Source organism: Loxodonta africana, chromosome 5 (genome assembly GCF_030014295.1).
Source record: "Loxodonta africana isolate mLoxAfr1 chromosome 5, mLoxAfr1.hap2, whole genome shotgun sequence".
Taxonomy (NCBI): Eukaryota; Metazoa; Chordata; class Mammalia; order Proboscidea; family Elephantidae; genus Loxodonta; species Loxodonta africana.
In genome coordinates this window covers 15,947,517-15,973,934 of record NC_087346.1, presented here as the reverse complement: position 1 = coordinate 15,973,934, position 26,418 = coordinate 15,947,517, and the positions used below count along the sequence as shown (strand labels likewise).

The 26,418-nt window shown below is 35.9% G+C and overlaps 1 protein-coding gene across 2 annotated transcripts; it reads left to right on the top strand.

Moving 5' to 3' along the window:
• Positions 1–25,647, top strand: PLK4 (polo like kinase 4). 2 transcript variants are annotated; one of them, XM_010590540.3, is made up of 16 exons: positions 1–248; positions 903–998; positions 3,984–4,079; positions 4,156–4,270; positions 11,145–12,168; positions 12,610–12,710; positions 14,787–15,157; positions 16,240–16,344; positions 16,715–16,817; positions 17,842–17,991; positions 19,359–19,492; positions 19,591–19,682; positions 19,869–20,013; positions 21,986–22,126; positions 23,652–23,758; positions 24,978–25,647. In XM_010590540.3, the coding sequence occupies exons 1-16, from the start codon at positions 219–221 to the stop codon at positions 25,078–25,080; spliced, it is 2,913 nt and encodes a 970-aa protein (XP_010588842.2). In that variant the 5' UTR covers positions 1–218; the 3' UTR covers positions 25,081–25,647. The 2 variants fall into 2 exon arrangements, with proteins under 2 accessions (XP_010588842.2, XP_064141401.1); XM_064285331.1 differs by lacking the exon at positions 1–248 and having other exon boundaries at positions 516–998; positions 3,988–4,079; positions 24,978–25,646.
• The last annotated feature ends 771 nt before the right edge of the window (positions 25,648–26,418 follow it).

Here is a 26,418-nt window from a genome sequence, read left to right as displayed (position 1 = left end):
GACCCGCCAGCGTTTTTCAAAATGGGAGCGCGGAGGCGCTGCCCAGGCCTCGGAAGGTGTCCGGGAGACCTTTCGGAGGCTGTGCCGTCGTCGCCTGGAGCGGCGGCCTAGAGAGCCGAGCCTGATGGGCGCCAAGACTGGCTGGCTGCTTGGAGCGCTGCCTCGGAGGGACTGCGTGAAGGGAGCTGAGCCGGGGCGCCCCGGCCGGGCCTGGAAATATGGCGACCTGCATCGGGGAGAAGATCGAGGTAAAAAAGCTCGCCAGGCTGCCGCGGGGCGGGCGGGAGTCGGAGTGGCAGGACTCGAGGCCGCTGCCGGAAGGTGATCGGGCAAAGCTAACGGCTGCGGGGCGGGCGCCGAGGTGCTTTTGGGGTGGGTCCCAACTGCCGGGGGCCCGGCCTTGGCCCCTGGGGCGGAGCGGCCCTCCCCTTGGGGACGCGGGGCAGCGCCGCAGGTGAGTCGCTCGCGGCCCCGCCCTCAGCCCGGCGGCTTGGTGTCAGTGGTCCCGCCGGAGCTGGCGCGCTGGGAGAAGGCGAGGCTGCCCCCGTCTTCCCCAAGGGGGTGGCGGTTACCTCCGGCGGGCGCTGTGGCGGGATTCCGTCCGGCCCTGGTCGCCTAGGGCTTGGCAGGAGGTGGGCGGAGGGCGCTGAGGCTGCCCTGAGCTTGAGGTACCGTATCATTAGTCTGCTGTATCTCAGCCCAGTTTAGAGGCTCAGGGAGTCCCGCAAGAAGGCAGCATGCCTCCCACCCCAGGCTCCTGCTGTATTGAGGTGTGATACCTGCTTAAATTTTGTCAAACTCCACTTCTCGATCCATGTTATCTTTTCCCAGTCCCCTTCCCATCTATTTTCCTTTCTACTCCCTTGAGTCATCACACATTGTCTTTAATTTTAACTTTTAAGGATTTTAAAGTTGGAAATTTGCTCGGTAAGGGATCATTTGCTGGTGTCTACAGGGCTGAGTCCATTCACACGGGTTTGGAAGTTGCAATCAAAATGGTAAGAGTATATTAATCAGATTCTCTTCTGCACTTTGCAAATAACTAAAGATGTGTGCTGTTTAAGATGTCAGAAATTCCTTATTTATCGAATTTTTCTTTGATTATGATTTGAAGAACTCATTTCTTAAGCAAAGAACAGAGCCAAGCCCAGCAGTTGAGCTTAAGGATATTTTAGGAGAGCTTTAACTTTGCTTAATTTAGTTATGTAGTGTATAAGTGTTTTGTTTTCACTAATGTTCAGTAGACCTGGCATCTGTTGTCGTTATGTGCACAGGCAGTCCCACAACCCATAGTTATGAACTAACCCCTGTAAAGGCTATTATGTTAAAAATTTGAGGAGCTGTACTTTTTGACATGCATCAAAACAGTATCGTTATTATGTTAAATGTTTTAGTGTATCCAGAAATGTTTCTTTAATTTTTTTTATGCGTAAAAAGGTACACTGTATACTGTATACTAAGACAGACTTCTGACTGACTTTAGATACTAACTGTGCCTAAGTTTTGACTTATGTACAGATTTGACTTAAAGATACATTTAGGAATGGAACTCATTGGTAATCCAGGGACTGCCAGTACTTGGAGAAATTGGTAGAAACAAAAAATAAATAATAATAAAGCATAAACTTGTGCATAGTTCTCTACTACACATGGTAGCAGAATTAATCCAAAATACTGTTTTAGATTGTTAGAAGTTAGCCTAATGGGAGTAACATAAACATAAGCAAGTTGAGAATCATTTATCTAAACCAGTCAGGAAAGGGAAAGGAGGTTTTATTTTAAAGTTTGGTTAAATTCGTTTTTTTGTTGTTGTTCTTAGAGACAGGGTAGTTGCGCTATTAAATTTTTTAAGTTGGAAGAGGGTATTATAATACATTGGGAAAACTTACTGTGTGTCTACTCTTTCAACCACTGCTAGATGCATGGGAAAGGTAAACAATAACTTCACCTCATAAAGGAGTAGATAAAAGTACTTGAAACTGATACTTTATTCTTTTATAGGAGTATACCTATTTTTTTGTGTGCTTTAAGTGAACGTTTACAAATCAAGTCCTTCTCTCATACAAAAATTTGTACGCACCTTGGTATGTACTCCTAGTTGTTCTAATAGGACAGCACACTCCTTCTCTCCACCTTCTATTCCCCTTGCCCGTTCAGCCAGCTTCTGTCCCCGTATGCCTTCTCATCTCCCCTCCAGACAGGAGCTGCCCACATAGTCTCATGTGTCTACTTGAGCCAAGAAGCTCACTCCTTACCAGTAGAGACTGATATTTTTATTAGGAACTCTGATGGTGTAGTGGTTAAGAGTTCGGCTGCTAACCAAAAGGTCGGCAGTTCAAATCCACCAGGTGCTCTTTGGAAACTCTGTGGGACAGTTCTACCCTGTCCCGTAGGATCGCTATGAGTTGGAATTGACTCGACAGCAGTGTTTTGTTGTTTTTTTTTTTTAATAGGGTTGCTATGAGTCAGAATCAACTTGACAGCAGTGAGTTTTTTTGGTTTTATTTATTTTTACTGTGCTTTAGGTGGAAGTTTACAGCTCAAGTTAATTTCTCATTCACAAATTTATACACATATTGTTTTGTGGCATTAGTTGCAATCTAAGTAAAGTAAATTTTTTTTTCAAGGTTGACTTTTTTTTTAATGATAATTACAGTGAAACCTGTGAGAGCCAGAGCTCGACAGGACTGCCTTGTTTTTTCCAGGCCTCACAAGTTTTCTGCCTTTGACAGGGTGCAGTCTTGTTTTAATGGAAAGTATTTGAGTTTTCTTTCTCTGACAGGCTTCTGCCTTTTACAGATTCTTGCTTTCGCAGGGTTTACTGTACTTCATTATTACTTTCGTACTGATAAAAATACTGCAAAAGAAGTATTCTTTCCATTTTACAGATTAATTAACTGAGGCTTAGGGAAATTAAGTTACTTGTCTAAGAACACATACTTATTAAGTGGTATATCAGTACTGGATATACTAGGCACCTCTGACAAGAAAACACATGTTTTTTTTAATTATATCCTGATACTGCCCATCAGTTATCTACATTGATGCCACATCCATGTTTTATAGTCTTAAGTGTTCTAGAGATACAAAGGAAATGAGCATGTCTCTGTAACCTCTGTGGACCTCATCTTTCCGTCTGTAAAGTGGCTTCAGTAGATTGGTGGTTTTAAAATGTCTCTGTAGAGCCTTTAAGCTCCAAGGAACTTCTTAGGCATCACAAAGGGTGAGAATTGGGGGGGTGGGGCGGTTTGTCAGAGGACCTAATCAGGTAGGACTCCAGGTCTTTGACCTCCACTTCAACCAAAGTTGTTTTCTTTTTTCCTGTTTTATTCATTGGGATTCCAGGTAAGATTTTTTAATTAAAAAATATGTGTGGATAGATAGATAAAATACATATAATGAAAAGATTGCTTTTTAACTATTTTTAAGTATATAATTCAGTGGCATTAATTATGTTCGGTGTTGTACAACCATTGCCACTATTTATTTCCAAAACATTATCATCACCCCAAAGGCTGCACCTCTCACTCTAGTTCCTGTTAACCACTAATCTTTCTGTCTCTGTACATTTGCCTATTCTAGATACTTGGTATAAATAGAATCAACAATATTTGTCCTTTTGTGTCTGACTTATTTCACTTAGTATAATGTTTTCAAGATTCATCCATGTCATAGCATGTATCAGAACTTTATTTCTCTTTTTTTTGCTGAATAATATTCCGTATATATACATACATATGCTGCATTTTATTTATCTATTTGTCTCTTCATGTACACTTGGGTTGTTTCTATCTTTTGGCTATTATGCATAATGTTGCAACAAACATTGACGTACAAGTATCTGTTTGAATCCTTGGTTTCAAGTCTTTCAAATATATACTTAGGAGTGGAATTACTGGGACATATGGTCAAAGTTGACTTTTCACACTTTCACTTTTGAAAGATTATCATCAACGTTTAAACCCCTCATCTGTTATTTTCAGATAGATAAGAAAGCCATGTACAAAGCTGGAATGGTACAGAGAGTCCAGAATGAGGTGAAAATACATTGCCAATTGAAACATCCTTCTGTCTTGGAGGTAAGATACACATTCTATAGCAGCTGCCAAGGAGACTGAAATTTTGTCTAATTTATTATACACTTTTACATTTCAGCTTTATAACTATTTTGAAGATAGCAATTATGTGTACCTGGTATTAGAAATGTGCCATAATGGAGAAATGAACAGGTATTTAAAGAATAGAATGAAGCCCTTCTCAGAAAATGAAGGTAGGCTTCTTTTTATTTTTTGGTAGTTATAAATTTTGTCCTTTAAATTGTAGTTTTGAAGAACGTGCTACTGTGTAATCTTTAGTAAAACTGTTTCAGTTACTACTTCCTGCTAGAAAAGGAGATTTTTTTCCCCCCAAAATTATAAAAGTAGTTAATTCTTAGATACAATTCAGACAGTACAGAGTAAAGTAAGAGGAGAAATTTGTTAGCCTTCTCTTATTCTTTTTATTTTTAAAAAAATTTTTATTGTGCTTTAAGTGCAAGTTTATAGATCAAGTCAGTCTCTCGTACAAAAATTTATATACACCTTGCTATATATTCCTAGTTGCTCTCCCTCTAATGAGACAGCACACTCCTTCTCTCCACTCTTCTATATTCATGTCCGTTCAGCCAGCTTCTGACCCCCTCTGCCTTCTCATCTCCCCTCCAGACAGGAGCTGCCCACGTAGTATCGTGTGTCTACTTACACCAAGAAGCTCACTCCTCACCATTATCATTTTCTATCCTATAGTCTAGTTCAATCCCTGTCTGAAGAGTTGGCTTTGGGAATGGCTCCTGTCTGGGGCTAACAGAAGGTCTGGGGACCATGACCTACGGGGTCCTTCTAGTCTCAGTCAGACCATTAAGTCACATCTTTTTTTAAGAATTTGAGGTCTGCATCCCGCTGCTCTCCTGCTCCCTCGGGTTCTCTCTTGCATTCCCTATCAGGGCTCTCATCGGTTGTAGCTGGGCACCATCTAGTTCTTCTGGTCTCAGGCTGATGTAGTCTATGGTTTATGTGTCCTTCTCTTATTCTTAAAACCACATGTTAAATTTAAATCTTTGGTAGCAATTTAGTGTGCATCCTTTCACATGTAGAAAGAAGCTTTATAGAATGCTCTTGATGGCTTAAAGTTTCTAAATAAAGTGCAGATAGCAAAATCATTTACTATAGAAAGTATGAAACATATAAATAGTGAAAGTAGTATAACGAGCCCCCATGAACCCGTCAACCAGCTTTCAAAATTATTGACTCATGGTCAAATTATTTCATCTATACCCATCTTGGAGCCCTGGTGGCACAGTGGTTAAGAGATCAGCTGCTAACCAAAAGGTCAGCAGTTTGAATCCAGTAGGTGCTTCTTGGAAACCTTGTGGGGCAGTTCTACTTTTTCCTGTAGGATTGCCAGGAGTTAGAATCAACTGGAGAGCAATGAGTTTGGTTTTGTTTTTTAATACCCTTCTTATTCCCAGAGATTCCACAGAGTATTTTGAAGCAAACCGTATAAATATTACTATGTATCTTGAAAAGAAAAAGACTTAAAAAAAAAATCCACAAATTCATTATTATACCTAATAATTCTTTAATATCAAACATATAGTTTCAAGATCCCCCAGTTTCTCATAAATAATTTTTTACAGTTTGTTCAAATCAAGATCAAACAGTGTCCATGCACTGTCACACAAACTGTTGTTGTCTTGCCCTGCTAAGTGGGCTTGCAGGTAGGCTAAGAAAGGTGGTTGCTAATGAGGCTTTATGTGCATTTTAAATCTATGTAACTCATTTGGAAAACAGTTTAGTCATGTATATTAAGAGTTATGGAAATGTTCATAGCCTTTGACTCAAAAATTCCTTTGTTGGAAATTTACTGTAAAGAAATAATACAAATTGAGGCGGGGAAAAAAGCCAGGGTCATGACTGATGATGATTATTGCACTTTTCATAATTCTTTATAATCCAAAAAAATTAGAAACAATTTAAATACCTAAGAATAGAAGAATTAGCAAATTAGGTTATATCCTCTTGATGCAGCCATTATTACTATGGTGATAAACATGATGAAACAACATGGAAAATCCTTATGGTAAGTGGAAAAAAAATTAGAAAACAAAATTGCATGTAGATTATGAATTGGAAAAAAAAAAAACGCTGTTGCTGTCTAGTCGACCCTATAGGACAGAGTTGAACTGCCCCATAGGGTTTCTATGGCTCTAATCTTTATGGAAGCAGTTTACTACATTTTTCTCATGTGGAGCAGCTGGTGGGTTTGAACCACTAGACTTTCAGTTAACAGTCAAGCACTTAACCACCACACCACCAGGGCTCCAGGTTTTAAAAACAGTATGTAAAATAAAAAGTATGGAAAGAGAAAAGAAGAGGAACTACCTATTGCTGTCAGGTCAATTCCAACTCATGACGACCGTATAGGATAGAGTGGAACTGCCGCATAGGGTTTCCAAGGCTGTAATCTTTACTGGTGTCTCAGTGGTTAAGAAATCAGCTGCTAACCCAAAGGTCAGCAGTTTGAATCCACCAGCTGCTCCTTGGAAACCCTATGGAGCAGTTCTGCTCTGTTTGATAGGGTCGGTATGAGTTGAAATCGACTTGATAGTTTTTGGTTTTTGTAGTTTTTATGGAAGCAACTGTTGTGTCTTTCTCCTGAGGAGCAGCTTGTTGGTTCAAACTGCCGACCTTTAGGTTAGCGATCAGGTGCTTAACCACGGCTCCACCAGGGCTCCTACTAATTATCAGCAGATTTTTAAAGCTATAATAATTAAAATGGGTATAAGTAAATAGAATGATGGAACAGAATAGAGGCCAGAAATTGATCTATGTAGAAATTGAAATTTTGTATTTGATAGATAGTATTTCAAGTCCAAGGATGGAACTATTGAATGCTTGGCAAATTGGCGTTATTTGGCAAAACATAAAACTAAGTGTTGTTTCATACAAAAGTATATCTACTTACTTATCAGATGGTGGTGCAGCGGTTAAGGTCGCTAAGAGTTGGAATTGACTTGTCAGCAACAGGTTTGGTTTTGGTTTTAGGTGTCAGCTGAAGGAGCTCTGGTGGCTCTGTGGTTAAGCACTTGGCTGCTAACTAAAAGGTCAGTGGTTTGAACCCACCAGCTGTTCATGGGAGAAAGATGTGGCAGTCTGCTTTCTGTAAGGATTACAGCCTTGGAAACTCTGTGGAGCAAATCTACTCTGTCCTGTAGGGTTGCTATGAGTCAGAATCAACTCAAGGGCAGTGGGTTTGGTTTTTTGGTTTAGGCACTAGTTGGAATCTCTGGGTGGCACCAATACTTAAGCACGCCTCTACTGTTGGAGGTACAAACCCACCCAGAGGCTCATCAGAGGACAGGCTTAACAATCTGCTTTCAAAAGTTCACAGCCTTTAGATAGTAGACACTTGTTAGTTTTGGTGACGGGTAAGGCAGTACTGAATAAGGGCAGAGTCAGAACAACTTGACCTAGGTAAAAGATGACACTAAGAAGCACACAGGAATAAAGGCTGATTTTGGTAAAAGCCACAACATGTACAATTTTGCAACAACAGTAATAACCAAAAATGTGTGTGGTTACATAGGTAGATATGTAAGTATATACTTAAAGGTAAGCACCTATGAATATATGGGTGCGCACGTACAGGTGTTTCTGTGGGCAAATGTATATACACGTTTGTGTGTGCTGCATGTATACAAAAAAACCGTTGCCGTTGAGTTACCAATTCTGACTCAGAGACCCTATAGGACAGAGTAGAACTAACTGCCCGGTAGGGTTTCCAAGAAATGGCCAGTGGATTTGAAACTGCTGATCTTTTGGTTAGTAACTATGCTCTTAATCACAGAACTACCAAGGCTCCATTGCATATATAGATACATAAAATAAAGCACATGGGGGCACAGTTATGAATACGTCCTAGACACAAACAACTCGTGGGATTGAATTAGTGTGTTTGCGAGCTTAGGACCATAGTCTCAGGGGGCAACTTGGTCAATTGGCATAACATAGCTTATAAAAGTAATGGTTATACATCCTAGTTTGGGGAGTAGCCTCTGGGGTCTTAAGCTTTTGCGAGCTGCCATCTAAGATACAACTACTGGTCTTTCTGCATCTGGAGCAAAAGAGAAATAAGGAAACCAAAGACTCAAAGAAAATAGTAATCTACAGGACTAACAGTCTACATGAACTATGGCCTTACCTACCTTGAGACTAAAAGAACTAGATAGTGCTTGGCTACCACTACTGACTGTTCCAACCAGGGACACAATAGATGGGTCCCGGCTAAAATGTGAAAAAAATGTAGAACAAAATTCTGAAAAAAGGCGAGACTTACTAGACCGGTAGAGGCTAGAGGAACCCCTGAGACTATCAACCTGGAATACCCTTTAAACTTGGAATTCAAACCACTCCCAGAGGTCACCTATCAGTGAAAAGACAGAGTGGCTCATAAAATAAATAATATCTTCTGTGAGTACTGTGCTTCTCTAAAGAATCATCTAAATGAGACCTAAAAGTTAACATTTACGCTAGACCAATGATGAGAAGGTAAGGGGGACAAGGAACCTAAATGAACAGAAACAGAACAACCAGAATGGAAATAATGAGAATACTGACACATTGTGAAAAGTGTAACTAATGTCACTGAATAATATATAGAAATTGTTAAATGAGAACCTAATTTGCTATGTAAATTTTTTCTAAAATCACAATAAAATATTTTTTAAAAAGTCACAGCCTTGAAAACCCTGTGGATCACAGTTATGCTCTGACACACATGGGGTCAGCATAAGTCAGAATTGGCTCTTGGCATCTAATAACAGGTGCTGGTCACCATACCAGATGCTAGGAATAAGGTCTTATCCACAAAGGTATCTTACTCTGTACCCTCCTAAAATTTCTGTTAGTGGGAGAGATTCCCAGAAAATAAGTAAGTAGACAAGTGACATAATTGCAGATTCTATTAAGAGCTAAAAAATAAATGAAAAAGAGTGAGACATTTGAGAAGAATCTAAGATAGTGTGAACAGGTAAAGCTTCTGAGGAGGTGACATGTAAACAGAGCTAAAGGGGAGAAAGAACCAGTCCTAGGCATGTGCAGAAGCCCTGAGGCACAAAAAGTGTTTGGCATACTCAGAACTAAAGGAAGACCAGAGTGGCTGGAGCTTAGCGAGCGAGGGAAAGTACTACAGAATTAGATTAGAGACATAAGTAGGCATTAGGGTAGATCATGTTAAGGAGTTTTTCCTCCGTATACTTTTTACCTTTTTTTTTTTTTTTGGTGAAGTATAACATACATAAACAAAATATACAGGTTAATAAGTTGTTTTAAAGGGAATATACATAAAAATACCATTGAGTTAAAACAATAGAGCACTGCAGTGCCCCAGTAGCCCTCCATTTTAAAGAATTTCGATTTTACAAGTGCCTTGGGAAACTTTTGTAATGGTGTAATTTATGTTTATGAGGACCATTTTTGCTGTATGTGCAAATAAGAGGAGGAGCAATGAAAACAGGAGGACTTGTTAGGATCACTCAGAAATGATGGGAGCTCGCACCAGGGTGGTGGCAGGACAAACAGAAGATAGCAGATTCAATATTTATCTTGAATGTAAAATTGACTTGCTGAAGAAATAGATGTGATGGCTATGGCAAAGGAGGAATCAAGTATATGACCTAGGTTTCTAGATTGAGTAACTGAGTGATGGTCACGCTGCCACTGAATGAACTGGGGAGGTTTGGGGTAGCAGGTATGGTGGAGTTAAAAATTAAGAGTCCGTTTTAAGTCAAGTAAATTTGAGCTGTCTGAGACAGCTAAATGGAGATGTCAAGTAGGTAGTTACATTTCACAGTATGAAGTTCAGAAGAGAGATGTAGACTTACAGATTTAATTTAGGAATCGTAAGCATAAACAGTATTTAAATTTATATAACAAGCGTTAGAAGAAAACATAAAAGATAATGTCTATAAGTTGTGGTAGAAAGGCTACCTTAAATAAGATAAAACTTACAAAAGCTACAAGGGAAAAGAATTATTTTTACTTAATTAAAATTAAAAAATTGCGCATGAGAAAAGACATGGTCACCAAAATTAAAAGACACAAAATGGGAAGAAAAAATGGCAAAATATGTAATTGGCAGAGTATTGTTAACACAACATAATGTGTACATAACAAGAAAAAGATAATCAGATAGAAAAATGAACAGGGCATATGAGGAGACTGTTTATAGAAAATAAAAATAAACTTGAAAAAATGCTCAAAATTAGTAGTAGTTGTGGAATACCAAGTAAAATAATGAGATAACATTTCTTTACTCATTGGATTGAGATTACCTAATGTTAATAAGGGTGTACGTGAAAAATACAGCCTTTTAGAGGGCAGTTGGCAAGGTATGAAAATACTAATTATATCCTTCAACCCAGTGGTTCTGTTTCTGGAATATACCCTAAGGTAACATCCGATGCATATATACAAGAAAAACAAACAAATACAAGGATGTTTATAGCAATAAAAGGTTACATTTTGTAATCTTAAAATGTAAAGAATGGTCCAAATGTTCAGCAATTAAATAAATTGATCTGTATATACTGACACAGCTCCAAGAAGTATTGTGAAGTAAGAAAAAGTAATGAAACCACATATTTTTGATACTAGTTTTAGATTTAAAAGTCACTTATTGCAGTGTATTTCTGTAGATTAAAATGTATGTAAGCACATGGAAGAAAAGAATACATAACACTGGTAACAGTGATTACTTTTTTGGAGGATTGGGAGTCATCAGACATCATCTTAATTGCAGTGGATTTCTGGTTACCGTAATTACCTTAGCCACTCCCCATTGCTAATAAAATTAAGCTTCCCCTGACTGTATATTGAAAATTTATCTTATATTGAAAGCAAAAGATTAAAACGAGTACCTAGTTGTATTAAAGGGAATCAGAGAAAATTATGAAGTTATCAGTAGTATTTTAGTTGATAACACTATGCCGGAAGCCAGTGTTCAAATACAATACTCTGGCTTGTGTACTGTGGGTTTTGTGATGTATTCTGAGTACTGAATCTCCCAGATTTTTTAAATTGTAAGTTTTATTTGTTGTATTCCGACAGCCCGACACTTCATGCACCAGATCATCACAGGAATGTTGTATCTTCATTCTCATGGCATATTACATCGAGACCTCACACTCTCTAACCTCTTACTTACCCGTAACATGAACATCAAGATCGCTGATTTTGGTCTGGCAACTCAGTTGAAAATGCCACATGAGAAGCATTATACGTTATGTGGAACTCCTAATTACATTTCACCAGAAATTGCAACTCGAAGTGCACATGGACTTGAATCTGATGTTTGGTCCTTGGGCTGTATGTTTTATACATTACTTATTGGGAGACCACCTTTTGACACTGATACAGTCAAGAACACATTAAATAAAGTAGTATTGGCAGATTATGAAATGCCAACTTTTTTGTCAAGAGAGGCCAAGGACCTTATTCATCAGTTACTTCGAAGAAATCCAGCAGATCGGTTAAGTCTGTCTTCAGTATTAGACCATCCTTTTATGTCCCGAAATTCTTCAACAAAAAGTAAAGATTTGGGAACTGTAGAAGACTCAATTGATAGTGGACATGCCACAATTTCTACTGCAATTACAGCTTCTTCCAGTACCAGTATAAGTGGTAGTTTATTTGATAGAAGAAGACTTTTGATTGGTCAGCCACTCCCAAATAAAATGACTGTATTTCCAAAGAACAAAAATTCAAGTGATTTTTCTTCTTTAGGAGATGGAAGTAGTTTTTATACTCAGTGGGGAAATCAAGAACAAGAAACTGCTAATGGTGGCAGGGGAAGAATAATCCAGGATGCAGAGGAAAGGCCACATTCTCGATACCTCCGCAGAGCCCACTCCTCCGATAGATCTGGTACTTCTCATAGTCAGTCTCGAGCAAAGACATACACGATGGAACGATGTCACTCTGCAGAAATGCTTCCAAAGCCTACAAGATCAGGAGTAGATGAACATGAAGAGAGAAACTCACCTACAAACAGCCATGACCATATTTTTCATTTTAAAGAAAAGACATCCAATAGCTCTGCATCTTTTGAAAGACCTGACAACGATCAAGCACTGTAAGAATAATTCTATCAAAAGTGTTTTAATTTTTGGCAAACATTCCGTTAGCACAAATATAAAGCTTTAACTAAGGGGGGCTACCAGGGCAATGAATGCCCTTTTTCTGACACACTCAGATGCTCCTGAGGTAATTCTCAACTATGATTCACATTTTTTTTTGAGAATCAAAATGATGATTTTCAATTGTGGTTGAAAATCTCTTTTTAAAAAATAAGTGTATGTGTTCATGAATGTGTTTATAGCCTTGAGAATTTTAAGTTTCCTTGCCTACACGTAAAGAGAGAAAGAAAAGCTGAGCCTATTAATCGTACAAGTATTCTAGAATTTTCAGTTTAAATCAGAAGAAAGAAATCTCCCATTTCTAATATTTTTATTTTTAAAAGTTACCTGATAATTTTTCATAAATTTATGGGGATTTTATTTTTTTACATGTTTAGCTCCGATCATCTTTGTCCAAGAAAAGCTCATTTTCCATTTTCAGACCAGCCTTCTCATACTGAAATGGTACAGCAGTGGTTTGGAAATATGCAACTAAATGGTGAGTTTTTTTTTAGAAATAATTTATTTTTTCAAAATTTACAAAGAATAAAAACTAAGTGTTGATGAGTCTACCTTATTAACTCAGTATTACAAATGAAAACAAAATCATGTGATTATTTCTCTTTCTCTTACAGTATTCTAAAAAAATTTTTTTTTAATTTTTATTGTGCTTTAAGTGAAAGTTTACAAATCAAGTCGGACTCTCATATAAAAATTTATAAATACCTTGCTATATACTCCTAATTGCTCCCTCCCTAATGAGACAGCACACTCCTTCCCTCCTCTATTTCTTTTCAAGTCCGTTTGGCCAGCTTCTGACCCTCTCTATAAATGGTGAGTTTTTAATGGAATATTTTAGTAAAAAAATTAGTGATTTGTACAGTTAACCAACCATTGCAGTGTTCTAAATAATGCATTTTCAATAAAAATATAATAGTAATTATTAATGTATCTTGAGTATTTACTGTAAGTCAGCCACTGTTCTTAATGCTTAATATATTATTAACTTACTAAATTCTCACAGAAAACATGTGGACGATACTATCATTATCCCCCTTTTCACGGATGAGGAAATATTGGTATACAGAGCTTAATTTGCCCAAGCTACACAGCCGTTAGGTAGATAAGCCAGGATTCCAACCCAAGCAATCTGAATTCAGGCTTTATTCTTAAACCCTCTGTTCTTGTATCCTCTCTCTAATAAACACCTCTTAACAGTTCCTGTAAAACAACTGAGTGATGCTTGTAGAAACTGCTGTGAACATCGTGGTTTATTAATGGGACCTCACATATGCTAAATTATATGGCTAGTGAAATAGCCGTCACCTAAGTCATTTTATTTATGGATTAGAGTTTGAAGGTTAAACATTTCTCATTAATGAGCATGCAGATTCACAGAAGGTGAGCTGAAAAATAATGAAGGAAAAAAGGAGAGAAAATAAAGAAGCATATGGAGAGGAGGAGATCATTTTTTACTAAGTATTGTGTTACCTCATTGACAATGACTATATAATGTGACTGTAATTTAAGCAGAGAGTTATGTCATCTCAAGAGTCTGTTCTTGTTTTTCTTTTTAATATGTATTATTTTCAGGAGCCCAGAAGGGAATTAATCTTCCGTATGTAGTTGTTGGGGTTGATAATTTAAGTTTGTTTTTTTTTAGATTATAAAACTGCCGTGGAATTAACCTTGCACTTAACCTTCTGTTAGGTTTACAGATACTCTTATTTGGTAACATGGAGGAGTCTAGGATGGAAAGATAACTTTGTTTATAATAATCTGGTAGTGTTGCTACAACTTGAAAGTATACTATTTGGTATAAAGTATTTTTAGTGTTAATGGGAGTAAAAACACTAAAAAGTTATTTAAGGAAAAAAATCATGAAACAAATTTTTAGAGTTTATCATTTGAAAAATTGCTGTTAGATTACATAATCTAACCATTTAAGAGCTTTAAAAAAGATGTTCCCATGTGAACTTTAAACCATATAAATCGGTTTAAACTGGTAAAATTCAATTGGTTAAATATTAATAAGAAGAATTTGTTTAAAATGTGGGTGCAATTACATTTGTAATGTTAAGTATTAATATTAAAGCTATTTCATAGGTTAGTCTTTTGCTTTTATGTGCATATTTGCTAAGTAAAGGTGGGGGATAGATAGTCCTTACTGTAAAGATAGTAAACTTACATGTTTTTCATACGTAGAACGATTACTTGGGAATTCCTCTCAAATCTGTTTTTGTTGGACCTTTGGTAGTTGCTTGTTATAGAATTAGTAGGTAATCCTAGGGTTATTAGTTTTTGCCTTAATTGAAAAAATAATTTTATATTTATGTCTTTCTTAGTCTTAAGGAATATTAAAGGTATTCCTTCTAGATATGAGTTAAAAATGGCACTACTGAAGTCCCTTTTGTTATATCTCAGACTGCTTATCTTTTAGAAAAACTGTGAGCTGTAATTTTTTTTCAACTAGATTTGTTCCTTAAAAAAATTTTTTTCTCATACCAGCATGTCATTGTTTTGTGTAGACCTGGCTCTTTACTCACTAAATTGCTTTATTGTATGTATATTACAGCTCACTTAAGAGACCCTACTGAACATCATGGCATTAGTCCAAGCAGAGATTTCCAGGGCCATCCAGATTTGCAGAAGGACACATCAAGAAATGCCTGGACTGAAAAAAGAACCAGAAAGAACCCTGATCCTTCTGATAACGCACATTCTGTAAAACAGCAGAATCCCATGAAATACGTGCCTGCACTTCACAGTAAACCTGAGATAATTCAACAAGAATCTGTTTTTGGCTATGATCCTCTTTCTGAACAAACCAAGACTAGGAGTATGGAGCCACCATCAGGTTATCAGAAACATACATTACGAAGCATTACATCTCCTTTGACTGCTCACAGGTTAAAACCAATCAGACAGAAGACCAAAAAGGCTGTGGTATGTCTATTATTTTTTTTAATTGCTATCTGACTCGAAGGCACTGGGTGTATGTGGCATTTATCTTTAGAATATGGTTTTCATTATCAAACATGTTGTTTTTATTTCCTATAATGTCCCTGTACTATGGGGTGTATACAGGATAAACTCACTGAAAGAGAAGAGCAACTGGGTGAATATGGGAAAATAGCTCTTGTTTCTCTCTGACTACTTTAAGAATGGTGAACTGATACTGTTTTGAATTTTAAATTATTGATGATAGCGAAAACGAAACCCTGGTGGCATAGTGGTTAAGAGCTACGGCTGCTAACCAAAAGACTGGCAGTTTAAATCTACCAGGTGCTCCTTGGAAACCCTGTGGAGCAGTTCTACTCTGTTTTATATGGTTGCTATCAATCAAAATCAGCTTGATGGCAATGGGTTGTTTTTTTTTTTTTTTTTGGTTTTCGATAGTGAAAAACATATTCAAATATTATTAGCCATGTATTGTGCTAAATATTATTTTAGTCGTAATTCCAATCACCAAATTAATATCTAATATTATACCTTCGCTTTTGTTTTTGTTGACTGAATCTAATCTCAAGTCAAATATGTAAACTAAAGAACATATTACAATTTTTTATTTTTTTAATCTGAAAATTAAATTTAAAGAAAAGGATTATGCATAAAATTAAGTTTAGAGTTTTAAAAAAAAAAGTCATGTATAAATTGGGAATGGTGTTTGTTGTTTTTTAAATTTTCTCTCCTCATCCTGTTTGCCTTTTGTTTCCCGTTTCACTAGCCTTGCCTTGTTTAGTTTGCTATTGTCTTTTCAGAGTCCTTATTCTCCACCCTGCCTTCTGCTTTCATTCCGCTCATTGGTTATCATTTCACATGTCATTATACATTCTTACCTTTGCTCCTTATGGTTCACACCTGTGCTCAGATATACCTGTGGTCTAGGCTGTCATAACTGGTGAAGCAGCTCTTTGATTTCTGCCTTTAATTTTTGTTCCTGCCATGGTTAAGTACTTTTTTCTTAAGTATGCCAGGGCTGTTCTGTAAATAAGAGAATTGTTATTGATGGTAGTTTTGTTTTTTAGGTGAGCATACTTGATTCAGAGGAGGTGTGTGTGGAGCTTCTAAAGGAATATACATCTCAAGAATATGTGAAAGAAGTTCTTCAAATATCTAGTGATGGAAATACGGTAATGTGGATTTACTTTATTATCTACCAACTTCAGTCATTACCTAAGTATTAGCATTCAAATTCGTTCTACAATGATACTCTTAAAGTTTTTTGAGTCAGTTCTCCTGAGATGATATTGTCTCTGAAATTAAAACTTAAATAACATTAAACGTATTTAAATTAGTGCAATTTTAAAAATAATAACTAGTTAACAATCTAGACTTTTGACTTATGTTTAAAGTGACTAAAAAAATTACTTTTCCGAATATGCAATTTTTTTAAATAAAATAATGTTCAATATTACACTTAAACGTCATAATTTTTAATAATGAAATACAGTTTTCTAACTTAACAGTGTATAATTAGGGTTCTTAAATTTTTTGGGGCAGATCACTGTTTATTATCCACATGATGGAAGAGGTTTTCCTCTTGCTGATAGACCGCCCTCACCTACTGACAACATCAGTAGGTACAGCTTTGACAATTTGCCAGGTATGTAAGTTTGCCAGGGAATAAATTTAGATAATGAATTTTTATGTACATAAGTTATATATACATGAATATGATAGGTTGTAAATATCTTGGCTTTGTTCAAGATGTAGGTCATATTCAGGTACTTTATGTCTGGTGAGATGTGGTATACTTTATTAATCCAGTGTTTATCACTCATATTTTGTGTTATAATGATATGTCCACTAATTAAAGTAAAAACTATAAAATATCAATCATATCACAATAATATTTGTGTACTTGTGTGATTACTAATTTTAACCGTGGTAAAAAATTTAATATGAAGTATCTAGCTTTTGACTTTTGCAATCATTGCTGTGCTGCCTAAATGATTATTTATAATGTGTTTAACCAGATTTGACTCCTAACTCAGTTTTATGGATTGAGGAAATAAGTACTGAATAATAAGACTTCACTGAGGTAAATTATAGAAATAAAAAAGTATCTGATCTAACCCTATTAGAAATCAAATCCGTTGGATAAGAATATTAAATACTATAAATGGTCATGGTTACAGGGAACTGCAAAATTTATTTTTGTGTATTAGGACTATAAAAGTCTATGCTTTACCAACTTAAAAAGAGTTGCTTTTCATTTCCTGAAAGTCATTTGGTTCTGAAAAAGTAGAAATCTTTTCAGTAAAGATCTATTAAAACTTTCCTGGAATCATTACCTTACTTGTAAATGTGGAGGCAGTGATTCAGAGAAGGAGATTTTAAAAATAATCATGATACTCGTCACTGGGTGTTTTTAATAATGTATTTCTTGGGAATTTTATTATGCTGCCTTTAGTTTTCATTGAAATGAATAGGCATGTCTCTAAAATATTTTTATTTTGATAATGGGATTACAAACCTATCCATTTGAATGAGGACAAGTAGAAATAATTATTAAACTTTTATGGAAGGTATATGTTAAGTCAACAATTTCTTCTCTATACTAGGATTTATATATGTGTGTGTGTGTGTATATATATATACATTTTTTTTCTTTTGTATCCCTCTAGAAAAATACTGGAAAAAATATCAGTATGCTTCCAGATTTGTACAGCTTGTAAGATCTAAATCTCCAAAAATCACTTATTTTACAAAATATGCTAAATGTATTTTAATGGAGAATTCCCCTGGTGCTGATTTTGAGGTTTGGTTTTATGATGGTAAGTACCATCTAAGAATGGTAATTTTTTTTCCCCTTTTGTTTGTAATTTAGTAGTTGTATTTTATTTTTTTAATTTAACACAGCAAGTTTGTAATATATATAACCTTACATATTAATTATATAGTATAGTATACTATTTATCACAGATGGCTCAGGACCGGGCAGTGTTTCGTTCTGTTGCGCATAGGGTCGCTATGAGTCGGAACCGACTCGACAGCACCTAACAACAACAACGCTATTTATCAAATCATATTAACTAAAATGTGGTAATTATATATACCTTCCTGAAAACAGTTTATCCTGTACTACTTGACAGCCCTGGGTTTATGTATATTTAAGCCCTCTTTCCCAATTTGGTGCCAGTTTAATAGCATCCAGATTGATAGTATAAAAATCACAGGAAATAAATAATATCCTACTTCTTATTTGAAACTCAGGTGGACATAGGCCAAACTATGGGAATTATAAATGTGACAAAAAAATAAGGTTAACCTTATTTTCTATTCTATAAAAATGATTAACTTTTTAATCTGTAAAGCTTCCTACTTTAAGGAACATAGCACACACAGTGCACATATCATTTATAACTGTCCTTTAATTGTTATTTTTATGAGAGGAGTGATTTTTCTTTAATGTCATAAAGTGTCAGACTAATGCCAGGTATGTAGTAGAAAAGAAAAATGGATGGCTGTCATGGATTGAATTGTGCCCGCCCAAAATATCTGTCAGCTTGGCTCGGTCACGATTCCCAGTATTATAGATTGTCTACCATTTTGTCATCTGATATGATTTCACTGTGTGCTGTACTCCTATCGCTGTGATGTCATGAGAGGGATTAGTGGCAGTTACATTGATGAGATCTACAAGGTCAGACAGTGTCTTAAGCCAGTCTCTTCTGAGATTTAAAAGAGAGGAGTGAGCAGAGAGACACGGGGACCTCCTACCACCAAGCAAGCAGTGCTGGGAGCAGAGCGTGTCCTTTGGACCTGAGGTTCCTGCGAGGAGAAGCTCTTAGGCCAGGGGAAGATTGATAACAGGAACCTTCCTCCGGAGCTGAGCTGACGGAGAAAGCCTTCAACCTATAACTGACACCCTGAATTTGGACTTGTAGCCTACTAGACTATGAGAGAATAAATTTCTCTTTGTTAAAGCCATCCACTTGTGGTATTTCTGTTATAGCAGCACTAGATAACTAAGACGATGGCCTGTATCTTTTGAATACTTTATCTCATTTTATTATTAGTCAATAAATGAATATAGATAGTACCTTCATCTAGGAGCCATAATGTAATGGTATAATAATTAATATAAATACAGGAATATTTAAAGAAATGATAAAAGGACAGTTTCCTGCTTATGTTTTAGGAGCAAAAATACACAAAACAGAAGATTTAATTCAGGTGATTGAAAAGACTGGGAAATCTTACACCTTGAAAGGTGAAAGTGAAGTTAATAGCCTGAAAGAGAAAATGAAAGTGTATATGGACCATGCTAATGAGGTATGTATCTACATGTAGTATATTTTTCATACAAATTAATAGTGATCTTAAATGACACAGGTGAAATATTGATGGAAAGCACTCTTCTTTTGAAATAGGGGCATCGTATTTGTTTAGCACTGGAATCTGTCATTTCAGAAGAGGAAAAGAAAAGTGGAAGTGCTCCTTTTTTCCCAATAATTATAGGAAGGTATGTTTGAAAATTTTAAAAATATGGCTAAGTTTTATTTAAAAAAAAAAAATTTTTTTTTTTTTTTTTAAGTTTTATAGGATATGTTAAAAAAAATAGTTTGCTATTTTGATTGCAAACATTTTTTAGGTTTTCTGTGAATCAAAAACTTTAAGCAACATATTTGAACATTTTGTTCTCCTTCAGAAAACCTGGCAGTACTAGTTCACCTAAGCCCTTATCACCTCCTCCTGTGGATCCAGATTATCCCATCAGAGATACACCATCGCTGAATACAGTGATCAGGAATAGTGCTGCTTCTCTAAAACAGGCACCAATACTTACTCCTTCTGTAAGTAAATATATGAAACTTTTGTGCTTTAAACTTTCAGCGATTGCCTGATGCCCTTGATGTGAAATTAAAACTCTGGCCTTACTGTCACCTACCTAGTATTCCACCTTTATCCTAAGGCAGTTTACCCCACACTTTCTGTGCTTGCATGTCAAAGGCCTTTTAATTCTTTGAACCAGGGCTTTGAACAGGTTCTGCCCAGTTCAGTCATGGCTGAGGAAGTGTTGCTGGAACAGGTGTGAATTTTTAACGTTACAGTGAACTAGGAAGATAGCCAGAACAGCAAAAATTACAGCTTGAAACCGTGCTAGAAACTTAATATCCCTCTTAGAGAACAAGGGGAGTCCTGGTGGTGTAGCGGTTAAGAGTTTGGCTGCTAACCAAAAGGTCAGCAGTTCAGATCCACCAGCTGCTCCTTGGAAACCCTATGGGGTGGTTCTACTCTGTCCTTATGGGGTCACTATGAGTCAGAATCAACTTGACAGCAACGGGTTTGTTTTTGGTTTTTTAAAGAATAAGGGCAGCATATGCATTGAATAGCAATCAAATCTCTTCCCTGTGAATTCTGAGCACAGTCCAAGCCCTGCTCAAAGATGGCCGCATCGCACTCAAAGATGGTGGCCGACTGGGCCACTATGAATGTGTGTCACTCTCCTACAGTCCTGCTAATAATCTATTCCCATGGGTCAGGCTCTTGAAAGGGCTCATTATGCCTCTTCTAAGTCTCCCATTCCAGGGCTTCAACTTGTAATTTTTTCTGTTCTGGGTACCATGTTGAATCTGCCAAATTGTAAAACTTCCAGCCTGTTCCTGTTTTGCTTTATGGGCCGTGACTGAACCAGCTCGAAGCCCTGCTTTGAACACGTCAGACTCTGCCTTTTTGCATGCTTTGCCCTTGTGCTGGAATTCTTTTACCCAGCTCCTTAACTTCATATGGCTAATTCTTTCTCATTCTTCAGGTCTCTGGTTGTATTTGTTTATTTATTTAATTAATGTTTTATTATGTTTTTGATGAAAATCTACACAGGAAACTAGGCTCCCAATTGACAATTTCTTTACAAATTATTCAGTGCTATTTGTTACATTTTTCACAGTATGTCAACATTCTCTTTAATTGTGTTCTGGTTGTTCCATTTCCAATGCTCTGTAGTTTCTCTGCACCCTTAGCTTCTCATCTTTGCTTTAGAGTAATTGTTGACCTTTGATCTTCATATAGATAGTTGTTTAATGAAGCACCATACTCATAGGTAATATCCTTTATTTTGTGTGCCAGTCTGTTATTTTGCTAAAAGATGACCTCAGGGCATAGTTTTGGTTCAAGGTTTAAAGAATATCTCTGGGCAATAGTCTCAAGGAGTTCTCTAGTCTCAACTGGTCCAGTAAATCTGGACTTTTTAAGAATTTGAGTTATGTTTCATGTTTTTCTGGTGTTCTGTCAGGGTCCATCTATTGTTGCCCTGAGTAGAATGGTCGGTAGTGGTAGCCAGGCACCATCTAGTTCTTCTTGTCTTCTTGTCTCAGGGTAGATGTTCAGGTCTCAGTTATTTCATTGAGACCTAACCCTTTGGGTTAGGTTCATTACAGATACATGGTTAAATAAAGTTACTATATTTTAACTCAATGAACTCATGATAGTGATGGCAAATGCAGACTATTTAGCAATACAGAAAAATGTAACTTTAAAAAAACAGGTGTGTGTATGTGTATTCACACACATACGTACTATGATTACAGCTATAAAAATATTACGCCTTGGGGAAAGAGATGAAAGAAATAAAATCAAAACTGATGGTGTGATTCTGTTTTTCTTTTCTATATTTTTCTAGTTTTCAATAATGTGGTTATACTTTACATTTAAAATTTTTGTTTTAAAAAAATACTCTAAGCTAATGAAAATTGTTTTCTACTTTTGCTGAAGTTAGCGTACAAAAATGCTGAGGAGTCATGTCTTCCTGTCCTTTGCTATTTGTAGATGGTTACAAATGAAGAACTTGGTCTTACAGCTACAGCTTCTAAAACAAACATCTCCTCTAGTAGCTTAAAAGATTGTCTTCCTAAATCAGCACAGCTTTTGAAATCTGTTTTTGTGAAAGATGTTGGCTGGGCCACACAGGTGAGAAGTTTCTAGGAAAGTGAATTTTCTCATTGTGAATTTCTTTTGTCTTCTACAGTAGTTAGACAATTATCAAAAAATAGAAATTATTTTCAAGATTTCCTTTACAAGAAAATGTTTACACCATTGTTTATATTGGTTATATCCTTAAACATTTTAATGTATTTTTTTTACACACTTGGAAAACTCTAGATATTGGTGATAACAGATTGCCTGATAGGGCCTAAACCAAAACCAGTCCCATTGCCTTCAGATCCGTTCTGACTCATAGCAACCCTGTAGGACAGAGTAGAACTGTCCCATAGGGTTTCCAAGGCTATAATCTTTATGGAAGCAGACTGCCACATCTTTCTCTCAGGGAACAGCTGGTGGGTTCGAGCTGCCCACCTTTAGGTTAGCAGCCGAGCACTTTACCACTGCGCCACCAGGTCTCCTTTGATAGGGCCTGGATGTCCTCATTTTGCCATTTTTGTTTCAAAGTCCAGGTCCTAATAATGGCTAATTGTGAGCAATGGAAAACAGTGTCAGGGACATTTTAAGTTTAAAAAACTACTTTTAATACATATTACTAACTTTTTTAGATAGGAAAGGATTTGTATATTTACAAGTTGAGGCCACCTAAAGTTTGAAACTTACAGAATTTTATATAAAAAAAAAATATACCATGTTTTGCCCGTACAGTGTCTCATTTATTCCCCAGAATAACAGTAAAGTTGATGGTGTTTTCTTTAATACGGCTCATACTGGTTGACTGACTTGCACAATCCTACACTCTTGTAAATTGGCAGAGTCTGAATATAAATCCTGGTCTGTCGATTCCAGTGTCCATGTCTTTTTAACAGTACTATGTATGTGCCTCCTTGTTTGGAATGACACATTCTAAACATCATTGTTAAGGGAACCAGTTTCAAAGGCTAAGATGTTAAGTTCTCAGGCATGGGAGAACTTCCGTAGTCTAAGGACAGAGAACAGAGTGAAATCTGGTTTGAAAAAAGTGTTGCTGTAATTTCCTAACTCTCTTCTTGGTGAGAAACAGTATGTGAAAAAACTAAAAGATGACTCAGATATCCTGGTGGAAATTAATGGGAAACAGTATTCACTTAGAAGATTTTTAATATTACAGTGCCCTAGCTGTTAAATGAATAATTGGAAAAACAATATGAATATTCTCAATGCTACTAACCATCATAGCCCCAAATTTGTAGTCACCTAAGAGGGTTTTTTTTTTTTTTTTTATAACTATGTTAAACAAAAGTACCTTTTAAGAACTTTAAATCCTGTACTGCAATTTTGCATGCTTATTATGTGGAAACCCTGGTGGCATAGTGGTTAAGTGCTACGGCTGCTAACCAAAAGGTTGGCAGTTCAAATCCACCAGACGTTCCTTGGAAACTGTACAGGGCAGTTCTACCGGGTCCTTTAGAGTCTCTATGAGTCGAAATCGACTTGATGGCAACCGGTTTATTATTATATAGCAGTTTTACATACTTCTATAGTAATTTTGCAATCTTATTCTTTCTCTAAGTTAACTAGTGGAGCTGTGTGGGTTCAGTTTAATGATGGATCCCAGTTGGTTGTGCAGGCAGGAGTGTCTTCTATCAGTTATACATCACCAAATGGTCAAACAACTAGGTAAGTTCTTAAAATGTTGGTGAGATTCAGTCCTTTGCTGTAATTTTGTTTTCTCTATATGTTGAAATAAATGATTTAATAAAGTTACTGTTTTTGGTTTGACAATGTTCACGTTATTTGTTAAACAGTTCTTTTTATCGGTTTATGTAGTCTTTTTTAATGTATATTTGAATTACCTCCCTACATTCATGCAGGGTAAGTGGTACGGCTCATCCACCTCAAGTGGCTAGGCTCCGTGTAGCCTTATTACTCTGTAGCCTAACGGGATTGGGGGATTTGACCCCTTTACAGAGGTCATGGACTTATAGGTTCAAAGTAATATGCCTAAAAGGTGTACTTAAAAGAACTTAATCTTTGTTTTCAGAGGTAACCTGATTATTTTCCCAAATAAAAGACTATATCCCTTAATCTAATATAAAGTGATTAATGTTTGAAAGACTTTTTCGAAGGTACATATTCTATATGAAAATGTGTGCCAGGCACCATGCTAAAACTGAGAAATTTGGCAATAGGAATAAGCAGTAGTTTAGTTTCCAAATTTCAGTCCATAACTTTGTAAGAGAAGTAGAATGCTGGTGATACCGATACAGACATGCTACTTGGTGAGAAGTGCTTACTGTAGAGGAAATACTTGGCAGATACAATTTGTGGATAGCTAGAAATTGCTTTTTTGGTTAAATATGTATATATGCAGTGCCACTACTTAAAGAACTGTTCTTCTAGTGAGAAGCTTTGCTGAAAGCTCCTTTAAATGCTCCACAAAATGGAAGGATGCAAGTGTAACTGAGTGGAGCGTGTGTTCTGAGGCTAAATGTTCAAATTTTATTTGCCATGGTCATTTGAAAATTGTTAACATTTTAATAAAAATGTAATCACAGTATGTTTAGCTTATATATTTTCTTTAGAATTAGGGCCTTTGATTTAATGAAGAATCTAGATTTTTAGCTTTTTTTTAGAAATTGTAAAGCCAGTTCAAGTTTACAGATATAATTTTCTTTTTATTATTTAAATGTGTTTAGAAATTTGTCTATTTTAACAGGAAACAAGTTGGGTATGCTTAATTTGATTTAGATACCTATTCTAGGAACTTTGTATAATTTTTCTGAAGTATCTCTTGTCATTGAAGAATTACTGAAAAGTAAGATGTACGTACCTCTTGGTACTCGCAAGAACCAAGTGATTAAGTTGTTCATGGTATTTTTTCTTTTGCTTCACTTAGGTATGGAGAAAATGAAAAATTACCAGAATACATCAAACAGAAATTACAATGTCTATCTTCCATTCTTTTGATGTTTTCTAATCCAACTCCTAGTTTTCATTGATTAAAACTTCTTTTAGATATATAAGTTTAATAAATAACTTTGTTGGCTTTCAAGTAAAGTGACTTTTTATTTAATAACTTCTTCAGAAAGCCTTTCTACTAAAGAGAATTTTAATCTGTACCATAGCATGTATTTGAACCAGAGAACAAAACAGAATGAAGCCTGAGTCACTTATAAAATGTAGTAGTCACAGAGTAAAATAGATTGGAAACCTAACTTGCTCTTAGAACATGCCCGCGAACTTACGTTCATATATTTGTATTGAGCGATCTTTTAAATGCGAAAACATAAATGATGTGTGGTGTAGATGTGGTTTTATGATTTTCCCTACTTTTCAGACATGTTGAGAATCATGGACAAAACATGGAGTTTTTGAATTTTTGAACATGTAAATATGTATTTATGTTACAATTAACATATGTAAAAATGTATATTTGTTTTATATTTATTTTTGTAGCACCAGTCTCATGAAATATTTCTGCAAATGCATTTTATAAAAAAATAAATAAAGACAGCGATTAGTTACTTTATCTTTTGATTTATTTAAGTCCTTTTTAAAGTAAGTCCCTAATAAACTCATTTTTATATTTTGTTGCCTGTGTGTATAGGAGGAGCAATTAAATTTTAAAATTTAATTTTGCAAATGGTAAATATATTGTTTTTCTACCCTTATCTGAAAATATCTATATATTTAATTACAGTTATACATTTTAACAGTGAAGAACTTAACAATGCAGTTAATTAACACAAAGAAAAAGGAATATTTGATAGTAGGGCAACCATTCCTAATAAAAGACTCTAAGTAAAATAGGAATAGAATGAAACTACTTACATATGTTAAAGACTGTTTTATATTTCCTACTGATTTTTTATAATCAGGAATATTGAAGCTGTTTCCATTAAGTAGATAGGAATATTTAATGTCACAATTATTCAACGTTGTTTTGGAGGTTTTTGCCTAAGGCAGATGTTATTTTTATAGTATTTGCCACATAAATTGGAGAATTAATATTAATTTAAAAAGGACAAACAATCCAGTAGAAAAATGGACAAAAGATATGAACAAGTAATTCACAAAGGAGGAAACCCATGTGGTCAATAAAAAGGAAATATGCTGTACCTCATTACTAGTTGGGGAAATGCAAAATTAAAACAAGAGAATAATTTCCTTTTATTAAGAAACTGATAATAAAATAATAGTGCCCACAAAGATGCAGAACACTGTCCAGTACTGTTGAGTAGAATGTGAATGATAACTGTGAAAGTAATTCGACAGTATCTATTTGAATAACACATTTTAACACATCAGTGATCCAACGTTGGTGTTCCTGGGTGGTA